Consider the following 18,349-nt stretch of genomic DNA (forward strand, 5'->3'; position numbering starts at 1 on the left):
GGCGCTTAGTGAAGGACAGTGGGAACTTGGTTAGGAACAGTTTTTTTTTTTTGAGTCACCTGTTTTTGGTTTTCTCATTTTCAAAGCAGTGTAAACTTGAGTAAGAACAAAATTCTATCCTTGAGCCAAATGTTATGACTTGTTGCATTTATGTTTGTTTTTTATACAAGGGAGGCCACATGGCTCTAGTTGAGTACTTGTTATATTAATGCTACTTTAATGCATTTGTTTTTTTGTTTTTGTTTTCTTTTAAGAGAGAGGGAATTTGTTGAGTTACAGTCACTAATGTGAGTAATAATAATAATTGTCTCTGTATACATGTTATGGTATATCGAGTAGTGAGTAGGAACCTTTGTTGTAAAGGAGTGGTTTCCGGGGGGGAGTCGTTATTGTGGTACAGGATGTTCATGGTGAACATGGCGGTGGTCGCCAAATAAAGCTGCTGTTTAACAAGAAGTAAAGTTGTCTTCTTTTCGAATAACATTATAACTAACCTCGTAAGGTTAGTGTTATAACCTGTAGCTGTGTCTAGTGTTATAACTAACCTCGTAAGGTTAGTGTTATAACCTGTAGCAGTGTCTAGTGTTATAACTAACCTCGTAAGGTTAGTGTTATAACCTGTAGCTGTGTCTAGTGTTATAACTAACCTCGTAAGGTTAGTGTTATAACCTGTAGCTGTGTCTAGTGTTATAACTAACCTCGTAAGGTTAGTGTTATAACCTGTAGCTGTGTCTAGTGTTATAACTAACCTCGTAAGGTTAGTGTTATAACCTGTAGCTGTGTCTAGTGTTATAACTAACCTCGTAAGGTTAGTGTTATAACCTGTAGCTGTGTCTAGTGTTATAACTAACCTCGTAAGGTTAGTGTTATAACCTGTAGCTGTGTCTAGTGTTATAACTAACCTCGTAAGGTTAGTGTTATAACCTCTAGCTGTGTCTAGTGTTATAACTAACCTCGTAAGGTTAGTGTTATAACCTCTAGCTGTGTCCAGTGTTATAACTAACCTCGTAAGGTTAGTGTTATAACCTCTAGCTGTGTCCAGTGTTATAACTAACCTCGTAAGGTTAGTGTTATAACCTGTAGCTGTGTCTAGTGTTATAACTAACCTCGTAAGGTTAGTGTTATAACCTCTAGCTGTGTCCAGTGTTATAACTAACCTCGTAAGGTTAGTGTTATAACCTCTAGCTGTGTCTAGTGTTATAACTAACCTCGTAAGGTTAGTGTTATAACCTCTAGCTGTGTCCAGTGTTATAACTAACCTCGTAAGGTTAGTGTTATAACCTGTAGCTGTGTCTAGTGTTATAACTAACCTCGTAAGGTTAGTGTTATAACCTCTAGCTGTGTCCAGTGTTATAACTAACCTCGTAAGGTTATCTCCACATCTCCATTCTTAATCTTGTATTCTAACTTCCTGTTTCTCTTTCACCCTAAGCAATGACATCATGTAAATAGATTACCGTAAGTATTCCTGTTTTTGGAGTTCCTGGAGAATGTACACATCTACAGTATATTGCACATGGATAGCTAATTATATGTGGCTAGCCACATAGCTTGTGACAACTCAACGGCAGGTGTCCATGGTGTAGTTGTTGCATATTAAGCCCAGTAGAGGGCAGCAAACACCATACAATAATGGCAGACTGGCGTTGTTTTAGAGCAGAATGAGAGTATTGGGCAGTAGATAATTCCCATTTAAGCTATCAATGTAGATCCATTTGGATAAATTAAGTAACTGGCCTTAAGTTTATATACCTCTGTTTGATATTGAGAATCATCTATTTATAACCGAGTTTAGTTTTATTCGCATTCGCATTGTCTACTGTCTACTGCAGTGGTTCTCATTCTGGGGGCCAGGGAGCACCACTGGTCCTTGAGGGGGTCCCCATCACATTAAAGAATGATTAAACTTCACCAATATTTCATTTACAGGAGGTTAAGACGGTTGGAGAAGGTAGAAGAATGAGTGTTTTGATTATGGTTTCATGTCAAATACAAATACAGTCATGGAATTCTGGACAAAATCATATCTGACGATACAAATATTCTCAGATTTGGGTCAGAAAGACAAACTCATGAAATGGGGCTCTGTGTACCTAATATGGACTAAATGAGGGGTCCTAGATATGAAGAAGGTGGAGAATCACTGCTCTACTCTGCTGCACTATTGAAAGTTGCTGTGTAATAAATCATTGGATATCGTGTCCTGACAGACGCCCTGGGGCGAACGCCATTTCAAATACCAAAATGCAGTCCTCTGATACACCTACAGTTATTTCTCTTTTCTTTCATCTCATTGTTTCATCACTGCTTTGCATAGAAAACACTTTGAGCTGCTCCTCTGCTTGAACGGAGCTACACATTATACACATATTACTGGTCATTACCTGTGGGGGTTGCTGTCCCCTTGTCATTACCTGTGGGGGTTGCTGTCCCCTTGTCATTACCTGTGGGGGTTGCTGTCCCCTTGTCATTACCTGTGGGGGTTGCTGTCTCCTTGTCATTACCTGTGGGGGTTGCTGTCTCCTTGTCATTACCTGTGGGGGTTGCTGTCTCCTTGCTCCAACACCTTGATGATCTCAGGTAGAAGGTGGGCCGGGTCTCTGGGGCTCAGCAGGTACAACAACACCTTCTTCCCATATTTATTATTGATGACCTCATCAAGAGACGCCAGGATCTCCTGCACAGACACGGCGAGAGACTCATTAAACAAGACTCGAGCTGTGTTTCCGAATGGTTCACGCATTCACTGTTGCCCATGTAGTGTTGATCCTATAGTGAACTAGATGGGGACAGATGAAACGAGTTTCAGACACTACCTCACTCGTCTCCTCCTTTGGTTAAACACGACCGCATTGCATTGTGGTATATGGGAGAAGATGTAGGGTGGGTGCATTCTCTGTTCACTAGAAATTGCTCTGCATTGTGGGTATTTTACAGTGGACTATTATAGTGAATCAAATTAACAGTTAAGAATTCGGACACTAGTGCAAAATGGCCAACACACTACAGTCCACTATTTCTGTCATAGGGAGTGGTTTGGAACAGGGCTTAGGTCAAACCTAGATAGCTGGCCCGCAGTGTGGCCAACTCTTTTCCAAGTCAAGTAGTCATTAGCTTGCTCAGAAGGTTGCCAGACGTCACATGATAATGTGCATATCAATATATAAGGCTGCACTGATTATGCACGCCGCGCCGTAGCCCGTTCTAATATTAACTGCTGACAATTCCAAATGTGGACCCTATCCTACAGTCCCTGCTCTCAGCAGAGGGAGGGGGGCTACACTGTGTGTGAGAAGCGCTGTGGATGACGATAGACAAGACAAGCAAGCAGAGAAAACCACCATCAGCCCTACCAATTTATTTCCAAATGCTTTGGGATTCAACACATTAACACACGAGCATTTCTTCCCTCGGTCAGAAAAAGTCACCAGATTTCACTCAGCTGAGTGGACTGACTGACTCACTCTCTCTCTCTCTCTGTAAAGAGTTAGACTGACTTACTAGTTGGGCTGCACAAAAACAAAAGCCAATCGCAATATGAACTACTTCAATTTCAAAATTGGAGGAAGCTACAGAGTGCAGGCTTTTCAAAGTGGATCATAAAGATGGGGGAAATTGGCCTATAAATTAAATTACCGGTACATTAAAAAAAAAACTAAAAAAACTTTGTTTTCAAACAGAGCACATTTTAAATCAACCTAATCTCAGATTAAGAACTGAGAAAAATCTAAAATGTTCAAAAATGTGTGTGTGTGTGTGTGTGTGTGTGTATATATATATATATATACACACACACATACAGTACATACATAGATATATATATACACACACACATACATACATACATACATACATAGATATATACAGTATACACATATACCGTGATTCTTCCAATAAGCGCCAGTACTTTAATTGCCGCCGGTCTTCCATTTCCCCCCGGGGGTCCAAGTTGATTTAGCATAATAAGCGCCTGACTGTTTTTGCCGCCGGGGCGTTTATTAGAATAAATACGGTTTGTTTGTACTGTATGTTTTTGTGTTGACTAAATTCAGTCACTTACAGTAATGATGACGACGTTTTGGAGGAAGTCAAGCGGAGGTTTCTCCTCCTGTCAGACAGTTTTATATTTTATTTATACACTACATGCTGTAACCGACATGTTTCAAGTATGCATACTGCATTGTTTAATGCTACGGATTCCTGTAGGCAACGTGCTGAGACGCTGTCTAACCGGGAGCGGTGGGTAACTTACGCTAACGTAGCGTAATGTTACAGTTGTGCCTTGTAAAAGTGCATTTCTCTCAGCGGAACATCTATGGATTATACCCATTATACTGGACATGTATTTGAAAGTTGGCATTTACCTATCAGTATTTGGTAAGTCTGCTTGTTTTGTCTAGTGCTGCAGTGCTGGTTGGTTAGCTTGGTAGCTACGTTAGCATGCCTTCTACATTGCTTTGCTGAGAGAGTCTGGCAAGCGAGACTAATAACGTTGCTATGACTTCTTTCCAAAGAAAGAATGTTACTTGTTTAAAATATGGTATGGCTGTTTGGCAGAGGGAGAAGAGGAGAGCAATGAACTGTGATACTGTAACGTAGTTGGATGATGATGATGACGATGAAGGCTATCAGTTGTTTTCGTTCATTCCAGTCCGTTGTACAATACTAGGCATGTTCAAAACTGCCTGTACCTACCCTATTGTGTGTACTAAGTACTATCTCACTGGTTTAAACTGCCTGTACCTACCCTCTTGTGTGTACTAAGTACTATCTCACTGGTTTAAATAAGCAATTTGATACTTTCCGTTTTTGCTGAGCAAACATTTCTGTTCAAAAAATAATAAATCGCCTGGCTCAATTATGTCAAAATGAAAATAACCGCCTGACTCTAATTGCCGCCTGTCTTCCTTTTACCGCCCGGGGTCCAAGTTGATTTAGCATAATAAGCGCCCGGTGCTCTTATTGGCAGAATGACGGTATACATATATAATCAGAATTATTATTTGGAAATATCGTGCAGCTCTACATTCTAGCTGCTGCTACTTCGTGAAATATTGCACAGAAGGCGTGAAAAGTGAAAACAGAATGCGGCGTGAAAGTTCAATTGAATAATTTTGTTTTCCCGAAATCGAAAAACAAATATTCATGATTCATAATCGCGGTCACAATATTTAGCCAAATAAGCGGGACTGTCCTAGATGCCGTAACAGCAAACTTACTGACAACACAGCCTGCTTGACGAGCTTGGTGTCGTCCACACAGTCAAAGATGGCGAGAAGCACCAGGTGGCCAAACTCCCCCTGTGGACCAAACACAAGCCTCATTTAAACAGCTGGAACATTTAATAAAACCATCAATTCATTCATCCATCCATCAAACAGCGTTCTGTGGAGTTAGAGATGATCCAATCCTGACTCAGCCACATGCTTGTAAATTGTGGCTGTTCTTGTTTGTTCTAAGTTTCACAGATTAGCCCATAAAAAAGAACACCCAGGCGTTGAATTAACAGGTGCAGGTCGGATCTGTCCAATTCAGATTTGTGTGTGTGGCTGTTCACGTTATCTTTTTAAAAGTGGCCAATATGAGATTCCAGTGTGAACAGGTCACGGTCCTGAAGTGACCCGCGCGCGGCTGACAGCTGGGTTTATCACCCAAACACAGTCAGGCTCATTGTAAAACAGGCAGGTGATCCGATCACGACGACCACTTCGTTGGTTTGAGTCTTTAGCTTCTTTGAACTTTGAACTCTGACACTGCTGCCACGTTCTGCTGTGACCCCGTTCTGCCATTTCTTTCATACACAGACCGGTTACGATACAACCCTTTTGCTTGCACAGAACCCCAAATAATTATGAGCTCTAAAACTCAGTTGAAGTGGATCCATGTGTGCATCCGTCTGCGCGAGCGTTTGTGTGCCCGTGCGTGCGTGTGCACGTGCGTGTGTGTGCCCGTGCGTGTGTGTGCCCGTGCGTGCGTGTGTGTGCCCGTGCGTGTGTGTGCCCGTGCGTGTGTGTGCCCGTGCGTGTGTGTGCCCGTGCGTGTGTGTGCCCGTGCGTGTGTGTGCACATGCGTGTGTGTGCCAGGGATTCCGTTAGCCGGCAATTCCAGGTATGCAATGCAATAGAACAATGCAATGCAACGGAGCCCCTTTTACACTGCAGGCTTTTAGACGGTATTTGTTGCCGTGGGTCGGCAAATTGAAAGGTCAACGGCTCAAGTGACCGGCTGAAAATATGCCAGATAAATAAATTCCTTATATAAAATAGCCTAATATTGTGTGACCTATAGCCTAAGTGATGTTGCCAATAAGCTACGACTTAAGTAGAGACTTATTACATCATATTTTTTCCGCCCCCCCTGTATGTTGAGTGTTTGTGAAAAAGAGAAATATAGCAGACGCTTTCTTTACTGTAGAGCGCCGTTTAAAAGCCACACAAGCAGCATCAGTCCCGCCGGCCAGCGCTGGACCCGCTGTGAGGAAACACACAGGAGGAAACTGAAATGTCAAAACAGACATCCCTTGCTAGGCCAGTCCTTTTTTTAATCGAGATCATGCAACAAGTAGCCTACTTCAGCCGAGGCCAGCAAGATGGCAGCAAAGACAGAAGCGTGCCTGCCGCCGTCAAAAGCGAAAGAGACCCGGCGTAGGCTGTCAATTTAGCATAGTCAATCAATCAATCAATGGCTCGCGCTTGTTGCCCGACGCTCGTATGATGAGGAGATGAATCAAAATGCTTACCACAAATAAAGCCACATGGGAGCCGAGAACGAGTGCAGGAGAGCTGCCGCAGGTGCCAGGTGTGGAGTGGGAGAGATTAAGGTGCGTAGCCTATTGCTGGAGATTCAAGTTGTGCGCTGCTGCACCGACACTGTCGCACTTATTACTTTTAACTAACGCTATGTTGTTTTTTCATCACGGCAATGTCCAGAAGATATGGGTTCATGAGTGTCTGCAAATGCAGATAGATAGGCTACAGTAGGAGCATGCATGTTGTCTGTTTCAATAACGAAAGCGTCCTTACCGAGAACGACGTGCCGACCAATTAAATATTCTTGCTGCGACATCGGCCTCTTTATGACAATAGTGGCCGGTAAATATTCGATATGGCCGGAATTTTGGAACGTTACCGGCTGCACTGGCCGTCTGGGAAAATGTCTAGCGGAATCCCTGGTGTGTGCACATGAGTCACACCGGCTTGGAGCCGCGACACCTTCCGTCTCTATTCTCACGTCCTTGTGGGAGGAGCCGAGGCTAAATCTCATGCTCAAACACACAGTCACATATAGAAGAGTCTGCACCCATTAAAACTCACTTTTTGTTTTATACGGCTGTTGTTGTTGTTGTTGTTTTTTACCTTGTTTCCTGCTCTGCTAACAGTCAGTGAGGGAGTCGATCGGTCAGTCAGTCAGGGACTAAATGAAAGAATCAGACTGAAGCGGGGACTTACTGTGGCAAACTTCACCATGTATGTCTTCATGGTTTTGATGATGACTTTTCTGTCCTGAAAACAACAAATATGTTTACTGAGGGTAAAAAATATGCACTGTGATGTGGGCATATTTGTGTGTGTGTGTGTGTGTGTGTGTGTGTGTGTGTGTGTGTGTGTGTGTGTGTGTACCTTGGGCGTCCCGTTCCAGAGACAGTGCATGGCCACGCGCGCTCCGTCGTGAGTGTGCGCCATGTAGACCACCGACTCTCTGATGGACTCGATCATCTCCTGCTCCGTTCACAGCAGCCGCACAAATCAACAGACAAGACGATACAGGAGGTGAGAAGATGACCACAAACTCATCAGTGCTCATCACACATGCTGCTCAAACAAACATGCACACACACACACACACACACACATATATATATATTAGGGGTGCTCCGATCCGGCTAAGCCACGATCCGATCCGATTCCGATTCCTGGGGTCACGATCCGATTCCAGAATCGATTCTCGATTCCAACGATTCTCGATTCCAGAATCTAGAATCGATTCTCAATTATGTAGTTTTATATTGCAATAACACACAAAGGTAAATATAACAATGACAAATGTATTAATGCTGAACTTCAAATTCAACTTCTGTATTACAGTCAGGGCCTAAATTCATTTTGCAAACTAGGGGGGAATTCCCCCCTTATGTTCTTCAGATAAGATGGATTTATAGGCTGGAGGGATCTGTAGACTTTGAGAAGGATTTATAGGTTTTGGGGGGAATACATTAACCAGAGTTCTTAAGTGCAAGAGGTGGTGGCACCGTGGCAGTACAGTACACAAATGACATGAACATTTGGACACTTATTCAGCCGGTATCTTGCATGTTGCATTCAGGTGCACTGTAAAAAAAAAAAAAAATTTTTTTTTTTTTTTACGATTTTAAGAATCGATTCTTGGGAGTTTGGAATCGATCCAGGAATCGTGGCATTAAGAATCGCGATCCTTTCAGAATCTATTTTTTGGAGCACCCCTAATATATTAGGGCTGTCAGCGTTAACACGTTAATCGCGATGCGATTAAGGGCTGACCATAACACGCTTTTTTTTTTTTTATCGCGTTAATCGCATGCCGCTATTTTGTCCCTTTGTCGCACCCGTACTTGTAGTCAAGCCGTTCGCAGCTGTTTCCTGTCTGTGCAGGCATGGAAAAGAACAACAGCAATACGCTTCTAAATGGCTCGTTTTACTTTAAAAAAAAACTCCCCAAATGGCACAGTGGACAAGTCAAGAGCCGTAGTTTGCACCTTGTGTAAAACGGAATTAAAATATCACCGAAGTACATCAAGTTTGAGCTATCACCTAAAAGCTAAGCATACCGCAGCAGCTAGCGGCCAGCTAGCAGCCAGCTAGCTAGCGCGAGACTCATCACTCATTCTTCCTTCAGAGTCTCGGATGCGCGGGTCCTCTACCCACTGGGAGGTCGGCTCCAATGGCTTCACGCGATATACACGTTATCAATACACAGTTTCCAATACCGAGCCATTATTCACATGGAAGTGCCAAAGTTTTTAGCTCAGACAGCCTTCTTCGGCTGTTTCATTTTGGGTTTCGACTGCTCCACAGCGCCGCCGCCGGATGTATCGGTTCTGGAGCGTATACTGCACTGTTTACAATTGTGCATTTATTTTCTATTCAAGATACATTTTGTATACATTGTTACCTCCTTTCTACATTGCACTTCTATTGAATTGAAAATAAATCTAAAATTCAAGATCACAAAGTACATTTATCTGCATTAATTTGATTCCCAATCACGACACACTGGTAAGAATTATTAATATCTAATTAAAAATACTTTGAAATGCAAAATAATGGCATTTTAAACATGCGATACAAAGATGCGATTAATCGCGATTAACTATAGTTAATCGCAAGATTAATCGCGATTAAGAAAATAATTGTTTGACAGCCCTAATATATATATATATATAGAGAGAGAGAGAGAGAGAGAGAGAGAGAGAGAGAGAGAGAGAGAGAGAGAGAGAGCTCACTGTTTTCTGCTTGTCGGGTGCGAACAGAAAGTAGTCCAGGAAGACTTTGTGGACCAGAGAATGCTTGATCACCTGTTCTCTGACGACACAAACAACAGCAGCAGCGGTGTTAGGATGCAGTGTGTTTCAGTGTGTGTGTGACTGTGTGTGTGCGTTAGGGTGCAGTGTGTTTCAGTGTGTGTGTGACTGTGTGTGTGTGTGTGTGTGTGTGTGTTAGGGTGCAGTGTGTTTCAGTGTGTGTGTGACTGTGTGTGTGTGTTAGGGTGCAGTGTGTTTCAGTGTGTGTGTGTGTGTGTGACTGTGTGTGTGTGTGTGTGTGTTAGGGTGCAGTGTGTTTCAGTGTGGTGTGGCTGTGTGTGTGTGTGTGTTAGGGTGCAGTGTGTTTCAGTGTGTGTGTGACTGTGTGTGTGTGTGTGTGTGTGTGTGTGTTAGGGTGCAGTGTGTTTCAGTGTATGTGTGACTGTGTGTGTGTGTGTTAGGGTGCAGTTTGTTTCAGTGTGTGTGTGACTGTGTGTGTGTCAGCAGCGGTGTTAGGGTGCAGTGTGTTTCAATGTGTGTGTGACTGTGTGTGTGTGTGTCTGTGTGTGTGTGTTAGGGTGTAGTGTGTTTCAGTGTGTGTGTCTGTGTGTGTGTGTTAGGGTGCAGTGTGTTTCAGTGTGTGTGTCTGTGTGTGTGTGTGTGTTAGGGTGCAGTGTGTTTCAGTGTGTGTGTCTGTGTGTGTGTGTTAGGGTGCAGTGTGTTTCAGTGTGTGTGACTGTGTGTGCGTGTGTGTCTGTGTGTGTGCGCACAAGCCTTACTTCTGTGCCATGGGACTCAGTATCTGCTTCATCTCATCGATGATGTTGTTCAGTTTCCCTGGGTTGGCCTCCAAAACTTTCTCTATGGTGGGACAGACTGGAGACTGGAGACCAGACGTTACACACATCAGTTCAACTTTCTCTATGGTGGGACAGACCAGAGACTAGAGACGTTACACACATCAGTTCAACTTTCTCTATGGTGGGACAGACCGGAGACTAGACATTACACACATCAGTTCAACTTCCTCTATGGTGGGACAGACCGGAGACCAGACTTTACACACATCAGTTCAACTTCCTCTATGGTGGGACAGACCGGAGACCTGTTGGCAAAACTGAACTTTGGATGAACTTTTGCTCCACCACCTGCGAGGGGGCAAAGCCGACTGGAGGAGAGGAGACTCCTATTTAATCAAAATGCTATTCACCAAAGTTTTTCTATATATCCTGTGTGCACTGAAGTCACAATGTTATAACCATATGTCACGTGAAACATGGATTGTATTATATCGTTGAAATGCATTGTGTTGACTGAGGGATGTGAACACGCGTCTATGGACTTCCAAGTGGAAAATGTAATCTCAATATGAATGGATTTTAATTGTATGCTGAAATAGTCTGTGTTACATGCACAAAGTTAGAAATGACAATTGTATTAATGCATTGTTGTGTGCAGAAGTAAGCCTGTTACATAACATGTTTTCAGATGAGAGTGGGAAGAGAGTGTCATTAGGCTCTTTCACACCGGCTATGAAAGCCGTAAAATGCCTGGAAATTAGGATTCGCGGCTCCGATGTGAAAGGCATGAACGCGCGTTGGTGGGTAATTCTTGTACGCCTTTTGTCCCGGCACCAAAGGTTGTCACATCGCCGTATTGGCGGACAACCCGCCTCCACTTGAAAGGTCTCGCAGCGAGCCGGAAAAGGTGCGAATGGTCAGCTCATTCATAAAAAAATTACAGGGGAAATCACCTCATGTATCAAGAAAGTGACGAGTGAAAGTAAAAAAAGTAGACTGATAGACAGACCTATCTCCACACACCACACTTTGCACTGTGCGAGGCAGCGCTTCATACGAATCGCTCATAAGATCGTGGTGTTTTTGCAATGTCAGCGTAGGTAATTATTATGTATATTAACTTCATTACAACTTTGGCATGGCAATATCTGCTGCTTTACCTTAACACAGTGTGACTGTTACAGTTACAACAGCCAACTAGTCCGCTGCTCTCGCTTCAGGCAGCCTCGCACTGTCCCCCTGTCTAGTGCAGGCTGCGCTCGCTGAACAGAGAGCACTGAGGTGAGGTGTCAAGATTTCATCTCTGAGCACTCTGATAGGCTATTGCTTGATGTGTAACCAATCAGATAGCGCTGTGGGCGGGACATTGCTCCAGACACAGAACTACTGTAGGAGAGGATTCTTCCAGGTGCAGCAGCCGCAAATTAGCGCATTTTTTTTTATTAAGTTATGATATCGGCAAACAGCCAATGAAAATGCCGATACAGATCTCCTCAGCGGACTAGGAGAAGGAGGAAAGTCTGTTGTTGAATTTAATTCGTTCATCATACAGTAGCCTAGGCTACACTAACCTATGAAAATATTAATTTGGGCTAGGAGGAGCTGGAAATCCCTCTGCTCGCCTTTCAATCCGGGAGCAGGGGATTTCGCCTGAAAGTACACACAGCACGGGAAAGTGGCCGTGCTGCTTGGCTCTGTGTGAAAGCAATTTCTGTGGCGAGGCTGCCAAGCTTTACCGTCTTCCCGAACTACAATTTTGCGCGATCTGTGTATGAAAGAGCCTATTGAGTTCAAGACCATAGGAGGTGTCCCAGTTGATGGATGTTTTTAGATAAGGATGGTTTAGAGTATCAGTGAGTTCAAGACACCTAAGGGAGGTGGCAGAGTTGATGGGCAGGGCCACCATTAGGAGAGGGATCATGTAGCATCCAATCAGAATTGAAGTCATTGAGTCAGCAAAAACATAGACACACCTTCGATGACAATGACAGATAAAAGGAACGGAACTCAGAGCCTTTTTGCTCTCCTGCACAGGCAGGGAGTCAGACGGGAGACCGTCACTTAGACGCTCTCGAATCCACCAGGGATAGAGCATAGATGCTGTAGGCAGGTCTCATTAGATTAAGAGAAGTTCTGGAATTAGGGTAAAAGAAGCACTGTCCGAGTGCCTGTGCAGGAAAATCCCCCGTTAATACACGGTTGGAGCACAAAGACCAGATATAGACTCCACAAGGGAGAGAGAGGTGTTAGGCAGGCCATTAGATTAAGAAATAAGTTCGGAATTAGGGTAAAAGAAGCACTGTCCGAGTGCCTGTGCAGGAAAATCCCCCGTTAATACACGGTTGGAGCACAAAGACCAGATATAGACTCCACAAGGGAGAGAGAGGTGTTAAGCAGGCCATTAGATTAAGAAATAAGTTCGGAATTAGGGTAAAAGAAGCACTGTCCGAGTGCCTGTGCAGGAAAATCCCCCGTTAATACACGGTTGGAGCACAAAGACCAGATATAGACTCCACAAGGGAGAGAGAGGTGTTAGGCAGGCCATTAGATTAAGAAATAAGTTCGGAATTAGGGTAAAAGAAGCACTGTCCGAGTGCCTGTGCAGGAAAATCCCCCGTTAATACACGGTTGGAGCACAAAGACCAGATATAGACTCCACAAGGGAGAGAGAGGTGTTAGGCAGGCCATTAGATTAAGAAATAAGTTCGGAATTAGGGTAAAAGAAGCACTGTCCGAGTGCCTGTGCAGGAAAATCCCCCGTTAATACACGGTTGGAGCACAAAGACCAGATATAGACTCCACAAGGGAGAGAGAGGTGTTAAGCAGGCCATTAGATTAAGAAATAAGTTCGGAATTAGGGTAAAAGAAGCACTGTCCGAGTGCCTGTGCAGGAAAATCCCCCGTTAATACACGGTTGGAGCACAAAGACCAGATATAGACTCCACAAGGGAGAGAGAGGTGTTAGGCAGGCCATTAGATTAAGAAATAAGTTCGGAATTAGGGTAAAAGAAGCACTGTCCGAGTGCCTGTGCAGGAAAATCCCCCGTTAATACACGGTTGGAGCACAAAGACCAGATATAGACTCCACAAGGGAGAGAGAGGTGTTAGGCAGGCCATTAGATTAAGAAATAAGTTCGGAATTAGGGTAAAAGAAGCACTGTCCGAGTGCCTGTGCAGGAAAATCCCCCGTTAATACACGGTTGGAGCACAAAGACCAGATATAGACTCCACAAGGGAGAGAGAGGTGTTAGGCAGGCCATTAGATTAAGAAATAAGTTCGGAATTAGGGTAAAAGAAGCACTGTCCGAGTGCCTGTGCAGGAAAATCCCCCGTTAATACACGGTTGGAGCACAAAGACCAGATATAGACTCCACAAGGGAGAGAGAGGAGACCACCAGAGCCACATTAGATGGGAACAAGATACATATCGGAGATACACAAGGTTCCATTTAGACAGGTTGGCCATCTCAGAAAAGAAATCGTTAAAAGCCAAGAGTGATACTTAAATAGGGAGAGTATAATGAACTCCATGTTGAAAATTAAGGTAATGTACATTGGATAATGTTGTCATCTATATTGGACAGAATGTAATGGACAAAATAGTATGCTTTGTAAGGAGAAGTGTTAACTTATATATAAAACCTATAAAAACCAAGGATTTTTATTTATTTATTTTTCTTCTTCAAAACATCATTGAGAAGGGTCCACACATCCAATAAGGTAAGAGGCATGATTTTGGGTTCAGATAATTAGCCTCCTCCATGCATGTAGAAATGACAGAATGATCTCGGGCTTCAGCCCGTTTTTCTCACCAGAAAATATGTACTGGGTGATTCTACTATATAGGTTAGTCAATTCTTTCACCCTGGAGGGAAAAAGTGCCGTAAGGCCACCTGTATCGGTAGACTGCCCACCCGATGTTCGGGGAGGAGGGGGTAGAGGTCCTAGATTAAGACCCGGAGGTGGACAAAGGATTAACGTGTTGTTACTCATCGGGGGGAACTTACGTGTCTGCCTTTTACTCTGGGTATTTATAGTCGTATGGGATAGCCTCTATTAGGAAGAGATCCGCTGGTTATCACGGTCTCTCACCTCCGTGATTTGGGAGTGCTCCGATGACGCTATTCTAACTCTCAGGGGAGGGGTCATAGGTCAGAGGTCGCTCGCTAATCATTTCATGGCGCCCAGGACGCGGGGCACGGGGAAGGCAAGAAGTCTTTCCGTGTTAAAATTCAAGAATCCATATATTTATAATGTTGCGCTTTCATACCGCGTCAGACTGAACTTGACCTTGGGTGAGGGAAAACCAGCTAAACTCATCTAAAATAGTGCAAGTCTATCTGATAAACTCAGAAAGAAGCCGCAAATATCGCACCAAGAACTCTCGCGGGGGAGACGGTGGATAATTTGTGGGCTTCTGCCTCAAACCTGAGGAGGATGGAAGTGCAGCAAATCACACGGTATATAGGTAGGAATCCGTACCTAATACAGGGGAAAAGTCCAGGCCAATAAAACGGCCGACTTCGCACTTAGAGTACTCTCGTATTGTATCCGGTAAGAGTAGCTTCGAGATGTACTGTATTTTATTCACAGGGGCTATATAGCTAATAGCATTCAAACCCGCTGATTTAATACAGGTGTGATAAAATTCTCACTAAATCCTACTGAAATCCTCTCAAGTCACCACCACCACGAGTCAAAAGGTCAGAAGCCTAACGGCTGGTCGTAAAGACGAGGGGCGGACGACAGAGACTTGGGGATCGGGGATCCCCCGCCGTATGCGTTAGACACAGTACCCCTCTTAGCATCAGTGAGGAGGGGGGAGATGAAATGGCAGAGCCAGAACTTAGCTCAAGAAAGGACGATGTTGAGCGATGCAGAAAGAGAGCTGCAAAAATATTTGTGAATGTGAAATATGGACATTTATTATCAGCCAGCGCTACCGTTGATAGAAGCGCTGTGCTGTAAATTAACCCTATTAGAGAGGGAAATGCAGCCCTTCAAAGGCACTTAGATGTGATAAGGAATGGGGACGGAGCTGCACTAAAACCTTGAAAGAGGAATGAGAGATAAGGGGGCGAGTGGGAGTAACATTCCAATAAGAGAGAGGGACTCCGAAAGCAACTTTGAAAATGTGGATGGATGGATGGATGAATGGATCTCGCTGACATACAAAAAAGACAAAAAGGAAAAAGAGAATGCATATGATTTGATATGATTTCCAGATAGGAAAATGCACATAGTCTATTGTGATTTTTTGATTTAAGGGAAATCATTGTCAGGATGCCATGTCAGAATGTCTTCCTCCAAACACGCAGCTGCTTAGCCCGCTAGGAAAACAACTAATTGGCACAGTGCCCGGGAGTCGGGGGCACCGAGTAGCTGCTAGAGACCAACGGTGGGAGGGGAGGACGAGATAAGACAGTGACTCTGACACCCAAGACAGATGGGGCCAGCAAAGATGCCTGGCAAGGGGCCAGCTCAAAAAGATGAATATGCCTTCGCACCAGATAGCAACGTGACAAACTACAAATTGAGTATAGAGAAACTTATTGACACAACAGTTCCTCCACTAAGTTAAGGGAAGAGCTGTGAGCCACAGCAGTGGTCACTAGCAGAAAGCTAAAAAACCCAAGAAGGTGAAACTAAATAATAATAATAATAATAATAACAACAGGAAAATTAGTAAAATAAGCTAAGAGTGGTGAGCCACCGACACACGCGACTACGTGGCACGAGGATAATCGTGGAGTCGAAGCGTCAGCATAAAGAGACGCGGCAGGTATGGTGGTGCGAGACTGAGGGGTATCACGCTACGTGTCCAAAGAGTTGGACTAGCGTGGATGGTGTGACACGCGTACCGGGGAACAGAGGTAGCCCAGGTCGCGACGAACATTCATCATGCTTTAGGCCACGCGGGGGGAGCTCGAGTGAAACAGTTGTGTGAATCGAGTATAGGTCCCTCAGGTCTAGTAAAAGGCTGCACAAAGGAGTGCAAAATGTACAAATACAGGGAGGCTGACTGTCAGAAGCATGACAGCTAGTTTTTATGTGTGTGACATGATTCATTCTTACTTTCTACCGAAAGCTGGAGGAGGCAACCCAAATTACCTCTATTGTATATAGATAAGAGCAACAGGCGTACTAGACAATGCAAAAAAGAAGTAGCCTGTTTGAAAATAAATAGTAGGGAAAAGACAAGGTGGTGTAGTAGACCACAATAGGAGCCCGCGAGACTGCTGTTACTTTCTCTGTCATGCTACTAAACACTGCTATGTGTGGATGGACAGAGAGGGCTAAGAGACTCGGGGCTTATAGCCAGGAGGGCTATGGGTTATGTACTATACATGTAGACTGCACTGAAGTGCCTGGCTCAAAGGGAATCCATGAAGTCAGTAAAAAAGGGAGGGCTATTGATGCCTTGCTCATCCTGTAGGGAAGACATTCCATATAATAAGATGGTTTATTGCTGGCAGCATAGGAGGGAGATTAGAATTTATGGGCCACCTGGGCAGCAGGTCAGAGACTCTGGCAGAACGCCCAGGAGATCTTATCAGAGAAATGATTGATAGAGAAGAGGTCTGCAGCAGAAAGAGATCTACTGTAAAAGACAGATCAAAAAAATGCCAAGTGCAAGCCAATCTATATAATATAGTGATCATCTCATTAGTCTATTGATCATCTGCACATAGTATATATAGTATATGAATAAGAAGAAATAAATAGGAATTTACCGTTAAAGCGGTGCACAATGTAATGAGCAAAATAATAGAGTAAAAGTTTACAGTAGTTGGAACGGCTGTGACCCCTTCAAGAAGAGGAGGGGCAGGGGTGAAAGAGATAAGGGGAGCTTCATGAGCAGGACGGTGTGGGAAAGCCATTTGTTCTGAACTAAAGAGCTTGCAGACAGTCACTGACTGTTATTCTGATTTATCGGGCAGTGTTAGGATAATCAACACTTACCCTACCAATACTGAAATGTCTAATAGACCTATTGAACCCTTAGAGGGGGAGGGAGAGGGAAACACAGGCTCACCCATAGAGGTAAGATACTTCTTACCAAGTAATCCAAATTAATTTGAATTTATACACAACAGTAAATAAGTAAGTAAAGCAACACGCCTTCCATAAGAAATAGATGGGAGGGAAAACAAGCTAATAGAGAATACTGTGAAGTCTGTTATGAAATCCCCATGTGGCAACAGGGGAATATAGGGCTTCAGTTATCGGGAGGCGTTAGGCCCCCTGCTCACATCTCTACCTCGGTTGCTCCCCACAGAAGCCAAAGGAGACAGGAGGGAAGCGAAGGTGGAGGGCAGCATTCCAAATGGAAGGCGAGAAGTATACAGAGGAATACCCCCTGTCCGAATCCCTACCCAACAGCACCGAGACGGTCAGTGAGACTGGACAGCCAGATGGGGGACCTGTTGGGGAACCACTTTCCCAGAAAATGGATGCTGTCCTAGCTGAGTTAGAGGGGGTGGATTTGTCAGCTACTCAAGATGGTGATGTGTTAGAGGTAACGAGTGCTGACTATGATCTTGATTTTGGGTTAAAAGGGGTAGATTTGGGCCAGGATAATTCGAGCAAAATAAATGAACAAGGTGGAAAAATGGAGGGAATGCACTATGGAGGAGAAGAAGATATGAGAAATAATGAGAGAAATAAGGAGCACAGAATAGAGCCTAGCTCTACTACACACCATGGAGCGATTATACGAGTTGAGGTGAAAGGTAAAATGAAAACCCCTGTAAGGACGATCAAGGGGGAACCAATAGCTGTACAGAAGAGGGGAAGTGGGGGACCAGATGATAGGTCCATCGTTCTGGAGCAAAGTGGAAATATGAGAGTGGTTATAAAGCAGGGGAAAAGGGGAATAATTGAACAGGAGAAAATAATGGAGCTTTACGACTATAGGGGAAGAAGGTTTACAGACTACCAATTGGAAAATCCATTTAATTGGCTGAAAATAGTGTCAGGCCGGTGGGGAAGAATACCTAAGGAACCCCCTTATTGGGAAGTGGGAGAAGAGCTTCTAGCCAAATGGTGGAAT

General features: G+C 44.0%; 1 protein-coding gene across 1 annotated transcript in view; it reads right to left on the bottom strand.

The window, feature by feature from the left end:
• The window catches only part of pum3 (pumilio RNA-binding family member 3), a 64,612-nt gene that overhangs the window by 15,765 nt on the left and 30,498 nt on the right, over positions 1-18,349 (bottom strand). The window contains exons 9-14 of the mRNA XM_083638863.1: positions 10,276-10,379; positions 9,479-9,557; positions 7,620-7,718; positions 7,449-7,502; positions 5,220-5,300; positions 2,535-2,677 (exon numbers count right to left, since the gene is read on the bottom strand). Coding sequence (XP_083494989.1) covers positions 2,535-2,677; positions 5,220-5,300; positions 7,449-7,502; positions 7,620-7,718; positions 9,479-9,557; positions 10,276-10,379 — 560 coding nt within the window. The remainder of the gene's footprint in view (positions 1-2,534; positions 2,678-5,219; positions 5,301-7,448; positions 7,503-7,619; positions 7,719-9,478; positions 9,558-10,275; positions 10,380-18,349) is intronic.

The sequence above is a fragment of the Poromitra crassiceps genome (assembly GCF_964638095.1).
Source record: "Poromitra crassiceps genome assembly, chromosome: 6".
Taxonomy (NCBI): Eukaryota; Metazoa; Chordata; class Actinopteri; order Beryciformes; family Melamphaidae; genus Poromitra; species Poromitra crassiceps.